This window comes from Gasterosteus aculeatus, chromosome 4 (assembly GCF_964276395.1).
Source record: "Gasterosteus aculeatus chromosome 4, fGasAcu3.hap1.1, whole genome shotgun sequence".
NCBI lineage: Eukaryota > Metazoa > Chordata > Actinopteri > Perciformes > Gasterosteidae > Gasterosteus > Gasterosteus aculeatus.
Genome location: NC_135691.1, coordinates 25,466,855 through 25,486,648, shown reverse-complemented (window position 1 = coordinate 25,486,648; position 19,794 = coordinate 25,466,855). Strand labels below are relative to the sequence as shown.

Sequence of the window (19,794 nt, the reverse complement as noted above, 5' to 3'; positions counted from 1 at the left end):
CAGATCAAAGCAACAACAGCTACACACCCGACAACACAAAGACAAAGAGGATGGTAGATTACAACCCCTCCGTAATTACCCCTCCTCCGCATCCTCTGTCTGTTTTAAGGCTCTCCATCGGGCATACTCCGTCTTACGCCTCCCTCCCCACCCACACACCCCCTGAACACCAGCGACCAAGTCCATCATCATTCACCTCCCGAGGCCCGTGGGAACGAATGTTCGCTCCCTTTGTGTGTGTGTGTGTGTGTGTGTGTGCGTGTAACGGCTACCTCTTGTCTTCGGGTCAAGGCCAGGTGGGACGTCCCAGCCGCAGGCGAAGATGCGACATATCGCATCTGACGTCTGCGGTGACGCACGGAGCTCGATCGAACCCGGTGCTTGTGATGGAGTTTATGAAAGACGGAGCACTAACTGGTCAGCAGGCTCGTCCGCAGCACAGTGTTTTCAGCTTAAGTTGATTTTATTTTACAATAGTGTCAATATGATACTGCAGTTTCCATAGAGATAGACTTATTTTTGTACTTTACTCTGAGAAGTACAGACGTGCCGTTCTAAAAATCCTGAATTCATCTGACATAAGTACAAATAGTGTGAGAACTAGTTAGAAAAAGGGGCGAGTCGGCTGGGGACTTGTTCGCTTATTAAATACACACCCCATAGCGTTATTATGTAATGGGAAAATGCTATGTAGACTAAAGATATAAGCTATACAAAAGAAAAATAGTCTACACATTGTCATTAGTTTATTTTGGGGAAACACGGTTATTTGTTTTCTTTATGAGTGTCAGATGACGATTGAAACCACCATCACGTCCGTCCACTAAAACACAAAACCATATGAACCCGTCAGATAGCTTAGCTTAGCACAAGGAGAACTCTGTCCAATGAGATATCTCAACCCACACCTCTAAAGATCATGCACTCACACATTACATTACAGCGCTTTGTGCTGGACTACGGCCCGGGTTTGGCGTCATTGACAACAGGGCTCCAGGAAGTTACTGTGCCCAGCCAGGAAATAGTCTGGCACATAGCCCCTCGTAGCCGTTCCTCTCCGTTTCCAGTCTTTGTGTTACTCTAATTTAACTAACTGCTAGTGTTGTCTTCATATTTCTCTTAAAAGGGCAGGGTAGTACCGGCTGAGTTCACTCAGGTCATATCAACACTGGGGGCCATTAGCAATGCAGAGCCCAAGCTAACTCCTCTTCCTCCTTCGCTGTAGGCAAATCCAGAAACACCATGGAGCTCATTTTCTGCTTTTTGCCTCAGTTCAACCACGCAGCATTGACGAGGGAAGATGTCGCTGCACCAGTCACCAGTTCAGTCTCTGGCGCTCACACCTGCAGGAGCTTCGGTCAATTAAAAAGCGCTGTGTTGCATTGTGGTTTCTTCACCTGCTAGATTCCGGTTGATAAAGTCAAGGAGATTTCGCCAGTTTCTCGGTGTGTTCCGCTGTGGCTGTTGTCACTGCTCGCGTCGGAGTGATGCGTTAATCTGATCAGAACAGATTAACAGTGTCTGTTTTTGTGTGCGTGCGAGTGGGCGCGCCCACCAGGCGATACTGACCTCGGATTGGTCCGACCTTTCAGATGAATTAAGTGCTTACGCGGTGAAGAGCGAGAGATTCATTAAACCTCAGTGGGGACAGAGGGACAAACCTCCGGTCGTCTCAGCAACAGGAGTCCTTTGAAATGGTTCAATTAAGACAAAGACTGAGCATTTTTTCTTTCTGGGCTTCACAACTTTGGGGATTGTTTCTTGTGAACTTTGGGTGCTCTTTGCTGGCACTGACTGATTAGTTAACCCAGTGGGGAAGAGAGGGATGATTAGAGATTCTTGCTTGAGATTAAAGAAACAACTCACTGTTATGTGAATTCTGCAGGAGCCAAAACGGCTTACTCAAAAAAATGAAAGAGTTGGTGTAGGAGCCATTATGTGTTGTTGTTGGCAAAGTATATTTTGTTTGTTACACCGTATTTATATTGACACTTTGGACACTAGGTGGCGGTGATTAGGTGCACCTGGGTGTACATAAGGGACGTAGGTGACAGGAAGCGAGGCACAGGTAGGGGAGCACCAGACAGTTCTCACCAGACCACGAAGACAGACCACCATCAATAGGAGCACGTTCAACCGGTATGTTCATCTGTTTATACAATTGCCTGCAATAAATTACAAACCTCAACTAAAATCATCACTGGAAAATCTTTTGTGTGTCTGCGTCGAAACATCACTCCCACCTGTGCCTGATGGCAAAGAACAACAAGAAGCCAGCTAAAGGGGCAGCAAACCTAAGATTGCCAGTACAAAAGTGAGAACTGCGCTCTATGAGTGAAAATTGAGCCGGTGAAGGTATTGGAACTGGATAAGGATTGCCAGGGCAGACGCGGGCAGCCCAATCGACGGAAGATTGACGCCACCTGTGCGAGCTAATGGAAGGAGATTGGAAACTCCAAACAACAAGGAACCACGGAGGAGGTACGTGCAACACTAAGCTTTATTGGAAAAGCTATAGCACCAGAAACAGCAACACTGAATCTCGTTGACTCTCACTACAATATAAGCCGCACGACGCATTCTGCCTTCAGTGCGGTTTACTGGATCACAAACAAATATGTCCTGACGTTCGGTCACAAAATGGCAATGTTGCATTGGATTCTGAAAAGGGAAAAAGGGTTACTAGACACACTGAAAAAGGTTTGGAAATGTTCATTGAAAACTGTCAGAAAGCAAGAAACTTGAAATGTAAGCAAGCTAAGAAGTCAATGGAGTTTCAGAAAGAGCTCATGAAATCAAAAGGGAATGCAAATGAAGTGCAATCTAACTTGGTTACATTAATCAACCTCTGTAATGATGCCAAAAGAAGTCATGAGTCATTGGTGAAGTTACCATTGCCTGAAAGTGAACTTGAAAAGCAAAATCACTGGTTTCAACAAAAAATGACAATTTTTGATGGTTTTATACAGGATGTAAATGTGTGGTTTTCAGAGGTTGGATGGCATGCAACGCATACCATTGCCGAAAATATAATCACAGATGACATTGGACCTGATGACAGTATTTCTAATGTGTCAAAACCCAAATCAAGCAACAAATCAAGTTCTTCATCACGTGCCTCTTCAACATCCTCTGCTCGCATTAAAGCTCATGCAGAAAAGGCTGCTCTCATGGAACGGGTCGCCGCTCTGCAGAAAATGCACGACCTGGAGGCTCAGGAAGAACAACTGAAAAGGAAGAAAGAACAACTGGAACTAGAGACTGAACTGGCAGCAACCAATGCAAAAATCAATGTACTTGAATCAAGAAATAGCTCAAAAGTGTCAGACGGAATGAACTCTTATTTGGAAAAAGGAACTGTTCAATGGAAAAGGTCAGTCAAAGAAAATCCACATGCAAACACCTATTTTCCCGATCAAGTGCAACAAAGACTGAATGTGCGGACAGGAACAGAATCATCTTCCCAGCAACAGGTTGTTCAGCCAAAGGAAAGCGCTGATGGACCATCTGTTAGAGCTCAGGATATGACTCCTCTAACACAACCTGGATATAATGATCATAATCAAGGTGATATCTATCACATCATTCAGAAGCAAAGTGACATAACCTCTCTTCTAGCTAAACACAATCTCTCTTCTACTTTACCACCAAGAGATATTCCCGTTTATGATGGTGATCCCTTGCAATATGGAGTTTTCATCAGGGCATTCGAGAGAGGAGTGGAAAGAAAGACTGATGACTACAGTGACTGCCTGCATTTCCTAGAGCAATATACCAGAGGGTATCCAAAGGATTTAGTCCACAGCTGTCAACATTTGTCTTCGGCTGAGGGCTATAAAAGAGCAAAAGAACTGCTTAAAGAACATTTTGGTAGCGAACATAAGATTGCTACAGCATACATGAACAAAGCGTTTGCCTGGCCAGCGATTAAGCCAGAGGACGTGAAAGCATTGCAAGCGTTTACATTATTCCTGAGAGGTTGTTGCAATGCAATGGAACAACTCACCTATATGGAGGAGTTGAACGTCGCTTCCAGTATGAAGACCATTCTTCTGAAACTGCCTTACAAGCTCAGAGACAAGTGGAGGAATAGGGCATGTCAGCTCCAGGAACAACATGGACGTCGAGCTAGTTTCTCTGACTTGGTAGACTTCATGGAGAGACAAGTGAAGATATTGTCGGATCCACTTTTTGGGAACATCCAGGATGCTAAGACAACTACATCCGTCAAACCCTATGTCACAGCAAGAGAGAGGCCGAGACCAAGAGGAAGCAGTTTTGCAACTACTGCAACACCTGTGGAAATGCCAATACAAGAAAAAATGACAAGTGGAATGAAAAATGTATCCGTCACCAACCCTCAAAATTCCTGTTTGTTCTGTGAGAGAGATGGTCACGCGTTGGCGCGGTGTCCACAAATTAGGAAAAAGATGCACAGGGAAAAAATTGACTTCTTAAAGAAAAGGGGAGTCTGTTTTGGCTGTTTGAAGGTAGGACACATGAGCAAAGACTGCGATAGTCGTTTGACTTGTGACATCTGCAACAAAAATCATCCTGAAATACTTCACATTGAACAAAGAGACATAGGAAGGAAAACAGAATTGGATGGAAAATCAATTGGGAGCAATGCTGTTCTCTCACCTCATACATGTGGGCATATTGGGGCCGGTGAAATAGCCTGTCTCTTCTCTATTGTGCCAGTACAAGTGAAGACCCCCAAAGGAGACACTGTGTTGCAGACGTATGCGTTTTTGGACCATGGAAGCTCAGCCACCTTCTGCACAGAAAGCCTGATGAGAAGACTGAATGTAACAGGACAAAAGACTAGTATTCTGTTACGTACAATGAACCAAGTGAAACCTGTGACTAGTCATCATATCCCAGGTTTAGAGATATCAAGTCTGGACAAAACTGATTTCATACAACTGCCCAATGTATTTACACATAAGATCATGCCTGTTTCCAAGCTCAACATTCCCAGACAAGAAGACCTGATGCAATGGCCTTACTTGAAGGACGTCAAGATTCATGAAATAGATTCTGGCATTGACCTGCTCATAGGCACAAATGCTTCTAAGGCATTGGAACCTTGGGAGGTGGTCAATAGCCAAGCCAATGGACCATACGCTGTGAGGACCCTATTGGGGTGGGTCATATATGGTCCTTTGAGAGGAGACAACAGCAGGGATGAGAATGGCTGCCCTGCTGCTGCTGTCAACCGACTGTCCATCGTGAACTTAGAGGAGCTACTGGTTAAACAATACAATCATGACTACAATGAAGAAAGCAGCAATGAAAGAGAGGAAATGTCCAGAGAAGAAATAAAATCCCTGGATATCGTGAATCACTCATCAAAAATTACAGATGGTCACTATTGTATAGACTTACCTTTCAAGCAAGAAAATCTCCGCATGCCAAACAACCGTTGCATAGCAGAGCAACGCATCCAAAGCCTGAAACGCAAGTTTGTTAAAAAGGAGATGTTTCGCAAAGAATATACAACTTTTCTCAAAGAAATGGTTAACAACGGCTATGCGGAAAGGATACCAGAGGATCAACTGAATCGTACTGATGGGAAACTCTGGTACATCCCACATCACGGGGTGTATCACCCGAGGAGAGGAACCTTGAGAGTGGTCTTCGACTGCGGCGCTGGCTTCAAAGGAACATCGTTCAATGAACAATTGCTACAGGGTCCAGATCTTACCAACTCACTTATAGGAGTACTCCTCAGATTCAGACAAGAGCCTGTTACCATGATGGCTGACATCAAAGCAATGTTTCACCAGGTCAAAGTGTCAGACAACCATATTGACTACTTGCGATTCCTATGGTGGCCTGATGGTGACGTGCAGCAGGATCTCGTCGAATATCGGATGAAAGTACACCTCTTTGGAGCAGTGTCATCGCCGAGTTGTGCAAATTTTGCACTAAGAAAGACCGCTGAAGATAACCTAACTCACTTTCCAGCAGAGGTTATAGACACTGTAAAAAACAACTTTTACGTAGATGATTGTTTGAAATCAATGTCTACAGAACAGGGCGCTGTTCTTATGGTAAGAGACCTGACCACTCTCTGCCAGAAGGGAGGATTCATACTGTCTAAGTGGATCAGCAACAGCCGTAAGGTATTGGCATCAATTCCACAAGAAAACCGAACCAAGGAAATAAAAGAGTTGGACTTGGACAAGGACAACCTGCCGACGGAAAGAGCACTAGGATTGCACTGGTGCGTTGAGACAGACGTGTTCACGTTCAGAATGACTGCACCCTCACGAGCATACACCAGGCGCGGCATCCTGTCCGTGGTTGGCTCTGTATACGACCCTTTGGGATTCCTGGCGCCATTTGTTCTGCCAGCCAAACTGATTATGCAGGAACTCTGTAGAAAACACCTTGGATGGGATGAAAACATACCCCAAACCATTTCTCAACAATGGACACAATGGCTGACAGATCTAAACAACATGACAGAGTTAAAAGTGGACCGCTGCATGAAGCCCACAAACTTTGGTCAAATTGGACATGCACAGTTACACCACTTTTCAGACGCCAGCGAAAGTGGATATGGTACAGTTTCATATCTTCGACTGGAAAACAACGAAAAGGAGGTGCACATTGCCTTCATGATAGGGAAAGCAAGAGTTGCACCATTAAAGCAAGTAACGATTCCCAGATTGGAGCTTACTGCTGCAGTTCTAGCTGTCAAAGTTGATATAATGCTTCGGAGAGAATTACAGCTTCAGCTGAACAAATCCACCTTCTGGACGGATAGCACAACAGTGCTGAAATACATCACCAACGAAACAAAACGTTTCCGAACCTTCGTAGCAAATAGAATCTCCTTCGTAAGGGACGCTACCGACGTGTCACAATGGAGATATGTCAGCACAAAGGAAAATCCAGCAGATGAAGCCTCTAGAGGACTAACGGCAAACCGCTTCTTAAGCTGCAGGAGATGGATCAAAGGACCAGAGTTTCTCTATCAACCAGAAAAGGAATGGCAGAAACCTTTTTTGGAAACCACAATCTCTGTCAATGATCCAGAAGTCAAGCAAGACATCACAAGTAACCTCATTGTGAAAGGTCCGTTGAACCCCACCAGCTCTTTAATGAGTTATTTCTCTTCCTGGAAAAGTCTAATGACAGCTGTAGCGTGGCTACTTAAAGTAAAAACAACTCTATTACTGCTGACTAGAAAAAGAAAGGAGATCCAGACCGCTGTGAGTATTTTAAAAGACGAGGCCAGCCAACTAAAGGAAATGCACGCCTTTAAAGCAACACTCCAAAGACAGTGTTTAAATCACGAGGACTTGATGCATGCAGAACGTGCTGTTATCTCTTTCAGTCAAAGGCAAAGCTTTGAAGAAGAACTATCCACACTAGGGGCTGGTAAAAATGGTGTTAAAAGAAGCAGTCATCTGTACAAGCTGGACCCGGTGTTGGACGATGGACTTCTGAGAGTCGGCGGTCGCCTGAGTAGACTAGCGATGCCTGAAGAGGCCAAGCACCCAGTGATTCTCTCAAAAGACCTGCACGTATCCACACTATTGCTACGACATATCCACGAACAAATTGGCCATGGGGGAAGAAATCATATGCTGTCCCGACTCCGTAAAAAGTACTGGATTATCAAAGCTAACTCTGCAGCAAGAAGGATCATAACAAACTGTGTTGTGTGCAAACGACTGCAGGGAAGAGTTGGAGAACAGAAAATGGCAGACTTACCTCTGGAAAGGATTCTACCAGACAAGCCTCCATTTACAGACGTAGGAGTAGACTACTTCGGCCCTATAGCGATCAAAAGAGGACGAAGTCTTGTTAAAAGATATGGCGTAATCTTCACCTGCATGGCAAGCAGGGCAGTGCATCTCGAAGTTGCATATACTCTTGACACAGACTCCTGCATCCATACACTACGAAGATTTATTTGTCGGCGAGGTCAAGTGCAGTCTTTAAGATCAGACAACGCAACAAACTTTGTTGGAGCTGAAAGAGAATTGAGAGAAGCACTTAATGCCTTGAATCAGGACAAAATCCAGACAGCTATGCTTCAGAAGGGAATTAAATGGCACTTTAACCCCCCAGCAGGATCTCATCACGGCGGTGTATGGGAGCGTTTGATCCGCATGGTCCGAAACGTGCTGCGCTCTGTTCTTAGCCAACAAGTTCTGGATGATGAAGGATTGCAAACTTTAATTTGTGAAGTTGAAGCAATTCTAAATGATCGACCCATTACCAAGCTCTCAGAGGACCCAATGGACCTGGAAGCACTCACCCCAAACCACCTCCTTCTGTTGAAAACCAAGCCGATACTACCACCTGGACTCTTCGTAAGAGAGGACTTGTATCTAAGGCGCAGATGGAGACAAGTACAATACATGGCAGATCTCTTCTGGAAAAGGTGGACACAGGAGTACTTACCATTAATTCAAGAACGACAGCGGTGGTCAAAGGTAAAAAGGAACTTCGCCCCAGGTGACATAGTTGTGGTGGTCGACTCCACTGCACCACGAGGCTCCTGGTTAATGGGTAGAATACTGGAGACGAAAGCAGATGCACAAGGCCTTGTGCGTACCGTCCGACTTCAGACAAAAACCAACATATTGGAAAGACCAATAACGAAGATATGTCTGATTAAAGAAACTGATATTTAGTAAGGCCTGGTGGTAAGGATCAGATACCACCAGGTTCCAAGTTTTGGAGCCCCGGGCCCTAAAAATGACTACTTCAAAAGAAGACCGAAGAATCAGTGAAGAGAATTAATTGCCAACACATTCCCTTATTATTTTTTGGTAATTGTTATAAAAGACAATTAGGGGCCGGTGTGTAGGAGCCATTATGTGTTGTTGTTGGCAAAGTATATTTTGTTTGTTACACCGTATTTATATTGACACTTTGGACACTAGGTGGCGGTGATTAGGTGCACCTGGGTGTACATAAGGGACGTAGGTGACAGGAAGCGAGGCACAGGTAGGGGAGCACCAGACAGTTCTCACCAGACCACGAAGACAGACCACCATCAATAGGAGCACGTTCAACCGGTATGTTCATCTGTTTATACAATTGCCTGCAATAAATTACAAACCTCAACTAAAATCATCACTGGAAAATCTTTTGTGTGTCTGCGTCGAAACATCACTCCCACCTGTGCCTGATGGCAAAGAACAACAAGAAGCCAGCTAAAGGGGCAGCAAACCTAAGATTGCCAATACAGTTGGGAAATCAAGCAAATTCAACGGCACATTGAGTAATTCCATTGTTATGATTTTGACGAGAGCGGTTGCAAAGATTGAAGAGAGGCCGGCAGATGGCGAGAGTTGTGTGGGACGGGATGTACTGAAGAGCAGATTGTGAGCTACGGCTGACTGTACCAACACTGTGCCTCTTATTTGTGTTTTTGTCAGCACATCAAGTCTACTTTTAGACTCAAAAACATTTCAGATGCACCGTGCAGACCAACAATATGGCCCTTGAGCTGCAAAATGGAAGAACTGTAAGCAGACGCTTTCCTTAAATCTTAAAAGTCCTCTTGTGGAGACAGGTTAAACAAGATTAGGCCATTTTTGGTCTACGCTGTGTTTTGTCAAGGAGCCAGTTGAAATGTTTGGATAAAGTCAAGTCGGGTAAACTAAAGGTTCATCAGAAGAAATCAGAAATAAAAGATTAGCACAACAGCGTCGCTTATTAACATAAATATCTCATTCCTTGTGGTGAAAACATGATCCGGATATCTCATTCCGTCCAGAGACAATAAAAGGGGAAACAGGGGTCAACATGGTCCACGTGTTACAGCCTGTGTGAATAATTCAGCATGTTCTCCGCCAAACGACACCTCTTGCATTCAGAGCGAGAGCTCGCCGCGGGAGGGCGGAAGTCACTTTATGAATGAGCCGCGGGTTTGTCTGTCTCTGCGTGGGACCTCTGAGTCTGTATCTGCTCTAACCAGGCCACCGGTCAAGCTGACGCATTATGAGACCATCTCCACTCAACTGAACCCTCTGTGAGTGTGCTCATGACACACACACAAACCTGACAAAAGCCATGGTAGGATCGTTCATCCTGTGGGTAATTGGAGAGAACGTGGTGCCAAAACATACTGGAATAACGCAGACAGTGTGCGTGCGCATGTCATAACCACACTGGGCATTAAAGCAGAGTGTGCTTCTGTGTGAGAGAGAACATAGAAGTCTAATACACTGGCCAATGGCCAGTCACTTTGCTCCTGATACCCACACAAACACACACCACACAAAGAGTTGTCCTACAAGACCAAACATCCCTTCTAACACCCAAACACATTCATCTAAGATGACAACACGAGAGAGAGCGAGAGAGAGGAGGGGCAAACTCACACGACTTCACATTCCCTGCATCGTTCACATAACTTTTCCTCATTGGTGTGTGTGTGTGTTCGTATAGCTATGAATGTGTGTAATTGTGTGTTCTCACTGCACCGAGCCCACACTAATTGTATTCATTTTCCAGCCCTAGAATTACCCGGACCCCCCTAAAATAAACCCAATGATTTATGCTTCACCCACATGATGCCCACTGCGTCGCAGGGAAATGGCAGAGAAACGTTTCCCCATCAGCTCCAGGGGTAAAATCTACACAAATCAAAATATATGCTGAGAAAAGTGTGTGTACACTTTTCACACACACAGGTAGGGCTGGGCGGTATGGCCAAAAATTCCTGTAACGGTATTTTTTTCTCTCAAGTAAACAAATTCATTCGTTGACCCCGAAAACCTGAACAGCTGTTCACCGCTCACTGGCCAACTCGCCCGCAACTGGCCGGCGAGTTGGCTTGTTAGTCGTCTGGCTAAAAAAAGAGCAACACCAGTGGCTACGCCTATACACCAGTATGAAGGTACGTGAAAAAATCTACCAGCATGCCAGTTGAACTGTTATAACTCCCAGCCCTATACGCAGTCTTAAAATGATGATGCACTCACTGAACCACATACCAAGACATGTGAACCCTCACATAAGGAGGGAAAACACACACAGCCACAAAACACTCTGATCAATAAAACATTGCACACGTTGGAGTTATATAAAAAGGGAGAGAGAAACTGAGCCGGGGAGAAAGAGAGAGACAGCAAGGCCTGGTTGTCCATGGCAACAGTGTTTTGGAGGCTGATCATCAGTAAGTGCAGGGAGCACTGCAGCAAAGCATGGTGGGATATGGCCATGCATTGCACCACAGACAATGATTGTTATTATTTTTTTCCCTGAAGTACAGATAGATTTCTGTGGGTTAGGGGACTCGCAGAAGAGACGCTTGAAAAATGTGACGACCCGAATCGAAGCCGCCGAGGCCTCGTGCTTTAAGGTCGCCTGCGAGGCCGAGACAACACCCAACGACCTCGCCGGGGTTACTTTGTCGGACTTCCTGTCTCAAACTCAAACTAATCACACCCTTCAAAACGGACCTCTGCTCGGGGACGGGTCAGTCGGGCCGACGGGTCACTCGGCCGTCCCCTCCCTCGTCCAGCCGAGACGACGAGTGTGTACGCGGATTCACAGCGCACGCGCTCAGCTCTCGTGATCCTGCTGCAGGCAACGTAGTGCAGAGACAGATCAATACCAACTCTGCTATACGGTTCCACAGACATGGAGGTTGGGGTTGGGAGGGGGCTATGTCAGGGTAATTACTTCCTCCTCTGGCGGTGTAACACTCTCACAGCCAACAGCCTCCATCTGAATGTGGGTCAATATCTTATACACTCACACACAAATGAGCAGCCAGTTGATTGAAGCATAGTGGAAGTAAATCCAGGTCATACAGGAAGCGGAAAGGGAATAAATGCATCACGGGCGCTTCGATGCCAAAGTGAATAACGGGTGATCGGTGTAAACGGGTGCCTGTCATCGGCTGTTGATTGATACGGGGGCGATGTGATGCCATTGTGATTGACAACTGTGTGATCAAATGAAATATGATCAAAATATGAAACGTTTTTAGATGTTCTGAAGGAATTCAGACATCATATCAATTAAAATATGAAACGTTTTTAGATGTTCTGAAGGAATTCAGACATCAGTTTTTTATCTCACCGTTTCTATAGCAGTCGGGATGGTGCGTTCACGTTGTGTCGGATTTAGCATTTACTTAGCTTGGCTACAGAAAACATTGTAATGGCTAGGCAATTTACAAGTAGCATGTAGCGCAGTGTTCTTCCAACTTAAGCTGCAATTTTGCAGAGGTACGTCAATAGAAGTGGCAGAGAACGGTTAAAACATGAGCTCCAAGTCCGTCGTTTTGAATTCATGTACACGGATCACATCGGAGGAGGTTACTGCAATATGTTGAAGGACGCTTTCAAGTGCGCAGGAGGACAGAGGTCTTCACAGACGCAGCACTTTTAACGGCAGAAAAATAAATGCTTGCCCTGGAAGAACATGTAACTTCTCTGCCTCAAAGTGAAAGGTTAATATCCCTGTATGTACAAAATACATATGTATACGTACAGTCTGGTCATGAAGTGTGTCGGCAGTGATACACATCGACATACATTGGGGGGGGGGGGGGGGGGGTCTCTTCATTTCCGATTTGGAAATTTCATTCCTGCATTATTGGTGACATCAGGACGCCATGAAATCTCATAAATAAGGCAGGAAAGTTCTCCCCATTCTCCACGGCAGGACCATATATTATTGGTACTTAACGATAAATAATAGAGTTCATTTTATACAGTTTTGATAAATTATAAATCTCTGGTTGAATTGTTGTCAAACTGTAGTTTCCTCTGTGTTGACCTGTCCACGCGCAACTATTCAGTCTGCGCCCGAAGCGTCCAGGGGAAATGTAACGCCACGGAGTCCATAATCGGACAGGTTGCTCGGTAATCCAAAGACGTTTGCGCGTGTTTACCTGATTAGGGTGAATTCCGTCGTTTCGCGTCGACTCTCCGGAGCAGCCAGGCCCGGGCGCGCTCCTCTGCTTTCTTCGCCCACCAAAGGAACGTTAGCTCGTAACACAGTTCCGTCTGTGCTCGGTTTCGGCTCCAGACGAAAGAGAAATATCCTCCGAGACACACGGATACATGTGAGGGGCAGGAGGACGGGGATATTAAGACTGAACACCCCCCTCCCCGAAAATATATCGTTAATGTGGCGGTGAAAGCAGTTTAAAGAGGCTGGAGGAGGATCTGTGTCGACTGAGGAGAAGGGAGGGGTGTAAACAAGCTGCCACTAACCGTGTTGTAACACCGTGGTGGACAGCTTCCGGTACATTTCAAAATAAATGAAGGGAAATGGTGTAAACAAGCTGCCACCGGTTACAACACTGTGGTGGACAGCTTCCGGTACATTTCAAAATAAATGAAGGGAAATGGTGTAAACAAGCTGCCACCGGTTACAACACTGTGGTGGACAGCTTCCGGTACAATTTCAAAATAAATGAAGGAACATGGTGTAAACAAGCTGTGGTGGACAGCTTCCGGTACCATTTCAAAATAAATGAAGGGAAATGGTGTAAATAAGCTGCCACCAGTTACAATACTGTGGTGGACAGCTTCCGGTAACATTTCAAAATAAATGAAGGGAAATGGTGTAAACCGGTAACACTGGTGGACAGACTTTTTAAAATTAGTTTTCAATAGCTGTTAACTGAACAATGCAATAATGACGCTTTTTAGTATTCTAAGAATACATTTTAACTTGTCGCATTCAAACGTCAATTCAATTTAGAGCATGCAGCTTTTACGCCATGGATTGTATTTCATTATGACAATAATACAACTAGAAGTACAAAATACTCACGACCTTTCAAATATATTCTAAACGTAAAGATCTATAAATGGCACTTGTAGTAAATATCGTACAAAAGCAATCTCAAGGGATTACTTATAAAATAAGATTACTAGGTCCATTTAATTGAAAAGATGTTTGTGTTTATGTTGTGATTAATTCATTCCTTCTACCCCGATTTAATTGCTTTTATTTATTCATTTATTTGAAACGATGCATATTAATATTAATAGCCATCATCATATTAGTGACAAGCAGATATATAATGGGACAATCGACAACCATAAACCGAGCATCACATTTTATCTTTGGTTGTGTGGCGGCACCTGCTGGATGAAATGACAATTAATACAATCTGATCGTTATGTCACTGTTGTGTTTGTAGCATCCTCTGATATATCTATCCCTATATCTTCTTTCTGTCAAACGATTACAAAGGAGGTCAATTTCCCTTGTGCTGCTGCAAGCATGGACATGTGTTGCATGTTGAATCACTCTTGCAGTCCAGTTGTCCAAAGTGTTTGTGGGTGTGACGTCACCCACCCGCCCTTTGCCCCAGTCAGATCCACTCTCTGTCCTCGCTGTCTACACCGGGAGACAACCTGCCTAGAAGATGTCTCGGGCTGCGGAAAGACTCAGACTGCTGATCAATCATCTCGATCGACCACCTGCCGCGATCGTATCCTTTCCCGTAGGCTTTGTTTATGTCTATCTGTCCCGCTAACTGGGGGACGGCTGCGCTGTAGCCTCGTGCATCGTAACTTATCGCTAGCTGTTATATCGCTATGTTTGTTTAATGTCAGAAACATACGTGTGGCCGTTACGTCACGCTCTGGCTTCTCAATCAACTGCCCGACGCACTATGAAGTCCGGCTAAACGAAAGCTAGCGTTAGCATGTCTGCTTTAGGGTCGCTACGTAAACTTGAGTGCTTTAACAAGTCGAGCTGTAACGTGAAACGTTTCCGTTGCTTTCACCTCCCACGCTGTCCTAACGTGCTGTGGTTGTCTCCTTTCCTTGACCGCCTGTCTGCAGACACCTGCGCCGACCTCAGCTCAAGCCTCCATCTACGGTCCTCCTCAGAGACTGAGGTCCTCTCCGCTCCTTTACACGACATCGTTATCTCTCATACTGTCCCCCTTTACTGCCAGTGGTGGCAGGTCACGACACAGATGTTTAGTGTCAGTTCGCGTTCGTAGAGAAGAGTCGTACTGTCTCTGGTGTGAAACGTGACGACCCGATGGTGAAGGTGGATCTATAGGCGTAGGATTTATGCACAAGCAAACATCCTCTCATGCAAGTTTAGTACGTGTACTGATGGAGTGAAGATGTCTATCTTTTGTACTATGTGGACCTCGAGTTTGAAATAAAAGTTTCATTGATTGATTATCACCACTGGCAGGTTTCTGAGCCCACACCTGTAAATCCAATATGACTTGAATGCAGTTTATAATAGCCTGCAGGCAGACAAATGTTAATATGGTTGTTTCTTATCACCTACTTTGGGCAGGTACACCGACGACACAGACCTGCTGACCCCAGACCAGCGACTCTTCTATGAGAAAAATGGCTTCATCCTCATCAAGAATCTGGTTTCTGATGAGGACATCGACAGGTTCAGGTGAGCATCCGAGACACCACGACGACCAAGAAGGAACAATAGTGGCCTTTCAAAGTGGCGGAACTTTGTTCTTACGAACTAAGCACGTAAGAACAACAAACTCACTATAATAACACAATGGATATCATTTTCTTAATGTATATTGGCATCAAAATGTCAAGCACACTATCAATTCATGACCACAGTGAATAAGCGTGTTTGTTTATTATAGACCACTAGTGTTTGGTCAGGTGATGAACATGATCCATATGTGCTCCTTTGCCCGTGCGTCCCGCAGGAAGGAGTTTGAACGGGTCTGTCGACGGGAAGTCAAGATTCCAGGAATGGTGGTGATGAGGGACGTGGCGATCGCCAAGTCCGAGTTTGTTCCGGATCAAAAAGCGGTCTCCAAACTCCAGGATTTCCAAGAAGATCCTGAACTGTTTCGGTATTGCTCCTTACCCGAGGTACACACACACAATCATTTTGTTTTTTATACTCAGGGATTTAAAGGCCCCGTCCAGTGGTTGTTTAAAAGAGCGTGTGTGCTTTCCTGTACTAGATACTGAAGTATGTCGAGTGCTTCACCGGCCCTAACATTATGGCCATGCACACAATGCTGATCAACAAACCTCCCGATGCAGGTACTATCCGAACTCTTAACCAGCTGCATTTTGGATCTGTAGAGAAACTGGAAGCGACCTCGTCCAGTTCAATCAAAAACGCCCACCAACTCGTTTCAGGTAAGAAGACGTCTCGTCACCCGATGCATCAGGATCTGCACTACTTCCCCTTCCGCCCGGCCGACAGGATCGTCTGCTCTTGGACTGCGATGGAGAGGGTGGACAGGAAGAACGGCTGCCTGGTCGTCCTGCCGGAAACGCACACCAGCACGCTGCGGGAGCACGACTACCCGCAGTGGGAGGTATGGAACGCATGCAACATTCACCGTGACACGCCTGCCCGGAGGAACACGGCAGCATGCGCACTGTCTCGCGTGTCCTCAGGGTGGCGTGAACAAGATGTACCACGGAGTGCGCGACTACGACCCGGCCCTCCCCAGGGTCCACCTGGAGATGGAGAAGGGCGACACCGTCTTCTTCCACCCGCTGCTGATTCACGGCTCTGGAATGAACCAGACGAAGGGCTTCCGCAAGGTACCACGTTAAAACGGACCAGGAAGAGAAAGTCCTTAAAGACTATTGGATAAAAAGTATTTACATTTGAAAGTAGTAACATTTGGGAGTTAAAACGTGTGCGTGTTTGTGTGTCCAGGCCATCTCCTGCCACTACGCCAGTGCTGACTGCTATTACATCGACGTGAAAGGAACCATGCAGGAAAACATAGAGAAGGAAGTGAAGGAAATCGCAAGCAGGAAGTACAACTTGGACGATGAAATTACCTTCAAGGTCAGACGTTAACGTTCAACAGGACATCCGTCTGCTTAAAACCCTTCTTGCCCCAACCGCCGACACAATCAGAGATGCAGGAGACTTAATTGTGCCTGGACAGTTTAATTAGCTCTGATATTTAGATCATTTATACCGTTACAATGAGGCATAGTAGGAAAGCACCGTTTTATAGGTGAAGAGATGCTCCGTGTGACCTGCTCATTAATAAGCGTTAGCCTCAGTGAACTTGCTGATTCTCTTTGGGACATAATGTACTTGTATAGGCAACATGCTAAAGGGAAACTTTGATTTGGTTCAACTGTCCACTTAAACTTGGTTTGTCCCCACTACAGGACACCTGGGCTTTCAAAGGCCGCCTGGTGCAAGGAGAGAGGACCTCGCTGTGAAAGCTCCGCACAAATAAAGCACCACGTCGTGGCAGCGTGACCGACCACAGTCCAACACTGTGATGCAATCAGGGCACGTCGGCACCTGCACGTTTCCTCCTCCCGTAATGAGGAAAAACAAAGATATCTAATCTTGGAATTCCTAATTCACTTTAAATCACTTACTGTTTATTTAATTGCGACCTCGGAGTTTGTGTTTGACGTAACATTTTGGGAATGTAATCTGTGTAATTCTAAAGGACGGCATAAAAGCGCGACATTCTTTTTCAGTAGAAAATGTCATGTTACATGAGAGTGAATCACTACAAAGTCCTGCAGAAGGAGGCGTTGCTGCTGTAGGCTGTGCAGCGTTTCCCAGCACAACATGCCGTTTAATTCACCAGAACCTCCACGGAAAGAAAAGTCCACAATGATTTGTGGCATGTTGATTAAGGAAAGTAAGCACATTGTGAGCGACAGAGAGCTTGAGAGACAAATAAAGCAGAGTGACGAAGAGAAAGAATTATGAAGTCTGTATTGAGGCATAAATGTATAAATGATGATTGTAGCTCCTGTTAATCGACACAATCCGAGGCCTTGACCCAACTACTGCCTGATAAACATATCAATGCGTTAATGTCTGGATGTCCTTTTGATGGTGAGCGTTTGTCCTACAATCTTGCTGTTGCGAATCTAATTTTTAATAACACTAATAAAAAATATAAAATATATTTTAATGAAACCTAGTTCCATTTCCTTTCATGCTTTAGACACATAAACACACACCTGCAACCTTTGACCTGCAATGTAATTTAATAACAATCAGTTATTTCGTTTGATTATTATTGATTAGGTCGGCAACATATTTAAATGCCAATAACATCTTGAAAATGTTATTTGTATTATTTGAACAATACATTACTTAATTTGCATAAACCAAAGAGGGAAATAGGCTGCTATGATAGGTTTATGTTTTAGTGATTATATCTATTATTAGCTAATTTGTCCTAAGCTAAGTGAGAAATAGCCTGTGAGAACTCTGGTGTCATCTCTGGGATTGTAAATGACACAACGAGAGAGATCTCCAAACCACAAAGGATTATGGGTAAGAGGATTATCACTGAGAAAGATAAGCAGTACAAAATGAAGTCCCATCTTTAAAGACCGGTCTCATCCGCACTCTTTCAGCCTTATCTACAAGAGTGCAGACTTGTTGTGTTTCTCTCACCTGGCAGAATGACAAACCGGTCACAGTACGCGCTTTAGACTTTTCTAACTGCTCTCGGTGGCCGACATTGGGCTGGTTGTCAGACGGAGGCCCAGGTATTCACTGGCTCCCCACGCTGGAATGCAGGAGAAATGTGGAGGCACGGTAAACCGACATTGACACATAGACAAGTTTGTCTATGATATAGACAAACACCAAGTTACCAAACATATTCACATCTCCGTCCGCATATGAAATATATGCACACCCACACAATAAACGTGTATATGAATACACACTAGTGTATTCACATTAGCGTAGAAATGCAGATGCAGCAAATGAGTCTCTCGCACACTCTTTAACTGCCTAAACTTTCCCAGACTGCATATCGATTACTTTTCCTGTCGTCTCTGCCCAGTTTTCCTCAGAGTAAACGCATACCAGATTTCTCGACATCACACAGACACTCCAATCCACGGGAGCTCTGCATCTCTCGCTTAATGCGAAACTCCTCTCCGTCAGTTCCTCAACTCGCAGCTGGGTGCAACGCTAAGAACCTGAGATCATTCACAGCTGGTGACAGCTGGAATGACAACGAGAGGGACGGTTGCAGCTTTCAAGACGCTGGCAAGGCCACAATGCACAATGCCAGCAAAAGATTCAAGAAAGCACAGCAGGTCTGCTAAACTCTTTAAAGTGCAAACGTTTTTTCCTCACTTGAGTGATAATGGTGTCCTGTGCAGAGCATGAAGTTGGTTTCCCTCTGTGCGTGTGATCAGAGCTTCTGTGTTGTTTCTTTTAATGTAGCCGCTCTGTCCTTGGATGCACAATACTGGGAGTGACAATGATGTGTCCTGAAGGTTCAGGTTCTGTTGCATCTCAGGTAAACCCTGTCTATGTGCAAGGAATTTAAGCAGAAGAGCACGTCTATAGAGGAGGAATTATAATATGTGATCATGACCAGAGGTAAAATTGTAGTTCTGTTATAGATATTGGTTATTATATTATATTAATATCTGCAATATGAATTGTATATCTTAATTTAAATACTGTACTATGATGTCCATCCATAATGTAAAGTCCAGCCTGGAGGAAGGATGCTTTAACCTGAGCAGAGGAACAGCAGCTAACGTGGAGGTTTGTTTGATATGTTCTGTTTGATCCTAAAGGTTTAAAAGGACCAATGACATCCAGGAGGAATCTTTGATAAGTGATTGACTGGTGGTGAGAGATGTGTCCTGATTCCTGTACACCAACAGCTGGACCTGCAGCCACCAGTCCGTCAAGCTTTGCGGATGACACCACCCTCATTGGACTGATCTCTGGTGGGGATGAGTCCGCCTACAGGTGGAAGTCTGACCATCTGGTTTGACTTGAGCCAAAAAGATCGTAGCCGACCCCTCTCACCCCGGACAAAAACTGTCTGTGCCCCTTCCATCTGACAGGAGGCTG

The 19,794-nt window shown here is 45.0% G+C and overlaps 2 protein-coding genes and 1 long non-coding RNA gene across 4 annotated transcripts in view; 2 read left to right on the top strand and 1 right to left on the bottom strand.

Annotated features, from left to right (window-relative positions):
* The window catches only part of cdk17 (cyclin dependent kinase 17), a 37,102-nt gene extending 23,749 nt beyond the window's left edge, over positions 1 to 13,353 (bottom strand). The window contains exon 1 of one of the 2 annotated variants that reach the window (XM_040172621.2): positions 12,881 to 13,353. Coding sequence is in view for 1 of the 2 variants with exons in the window: in XM_078101553.1 (XP_077957679.1) it covers positions 273 to 338 (66 nt within the window). In the remaining variant the exon portion in view is untranslated. Of the gene's footprint in view, positions 1 to 272; positions 1,504 to 12,880 lie in introns of those variants that run through there. The other variant, XM_078101553.1, reaches the window with a different exon arrangement.
* Positions 13,354 to 14,164: 811 nt separating this feature from the next.
* On the top strand, positions 14,165 to 17,877 carry phyh (phytanoyl-CoA 2-hydroxylase). Its single transcript, XM_040172624.2, has 9 exons — positions 14,165 to 14,437; positions 14,793 to 14,848; positions 15,268 to 15,378; positions 15,656 to 15,824; positions 15,920 to 16,001; positions 16,101 to 16,282; positions 16,365 to 16,514; positions 16,633 to 16,767; positions 17,103 to 17,877. The coding sequence occupies exons 1-9, from the start codon at positions 14,372 to 14,374 to the stop codon at positions 17,154 to 17,156; spliced, it is 1,005 nt and encodes a 334-aa protein (XP_040028558.1). The 5' UTR covers positions 14,165 to 14,371; the 3' UTR covers positions 17,157 to 17,877.
* A 1,006-nt stretch (positions 17,878 to 18,883) lies between these two features.
* On the top strand, positions 18,884 to 19,650 carry LOC144406241 (uncharacterized). Its single transcript, XR_013467443.1, has 3 exons — positions 18,884 to 19,019; positions 19,150 to 19,225; positions 19,512 to 19,650. It is a non-coding gene; the product is annotated as an uncharacterized LOC144406241 (long non-coding RNA).
* Positions 19,651 to 19,794: the final 144 nt, after the last annotated feature.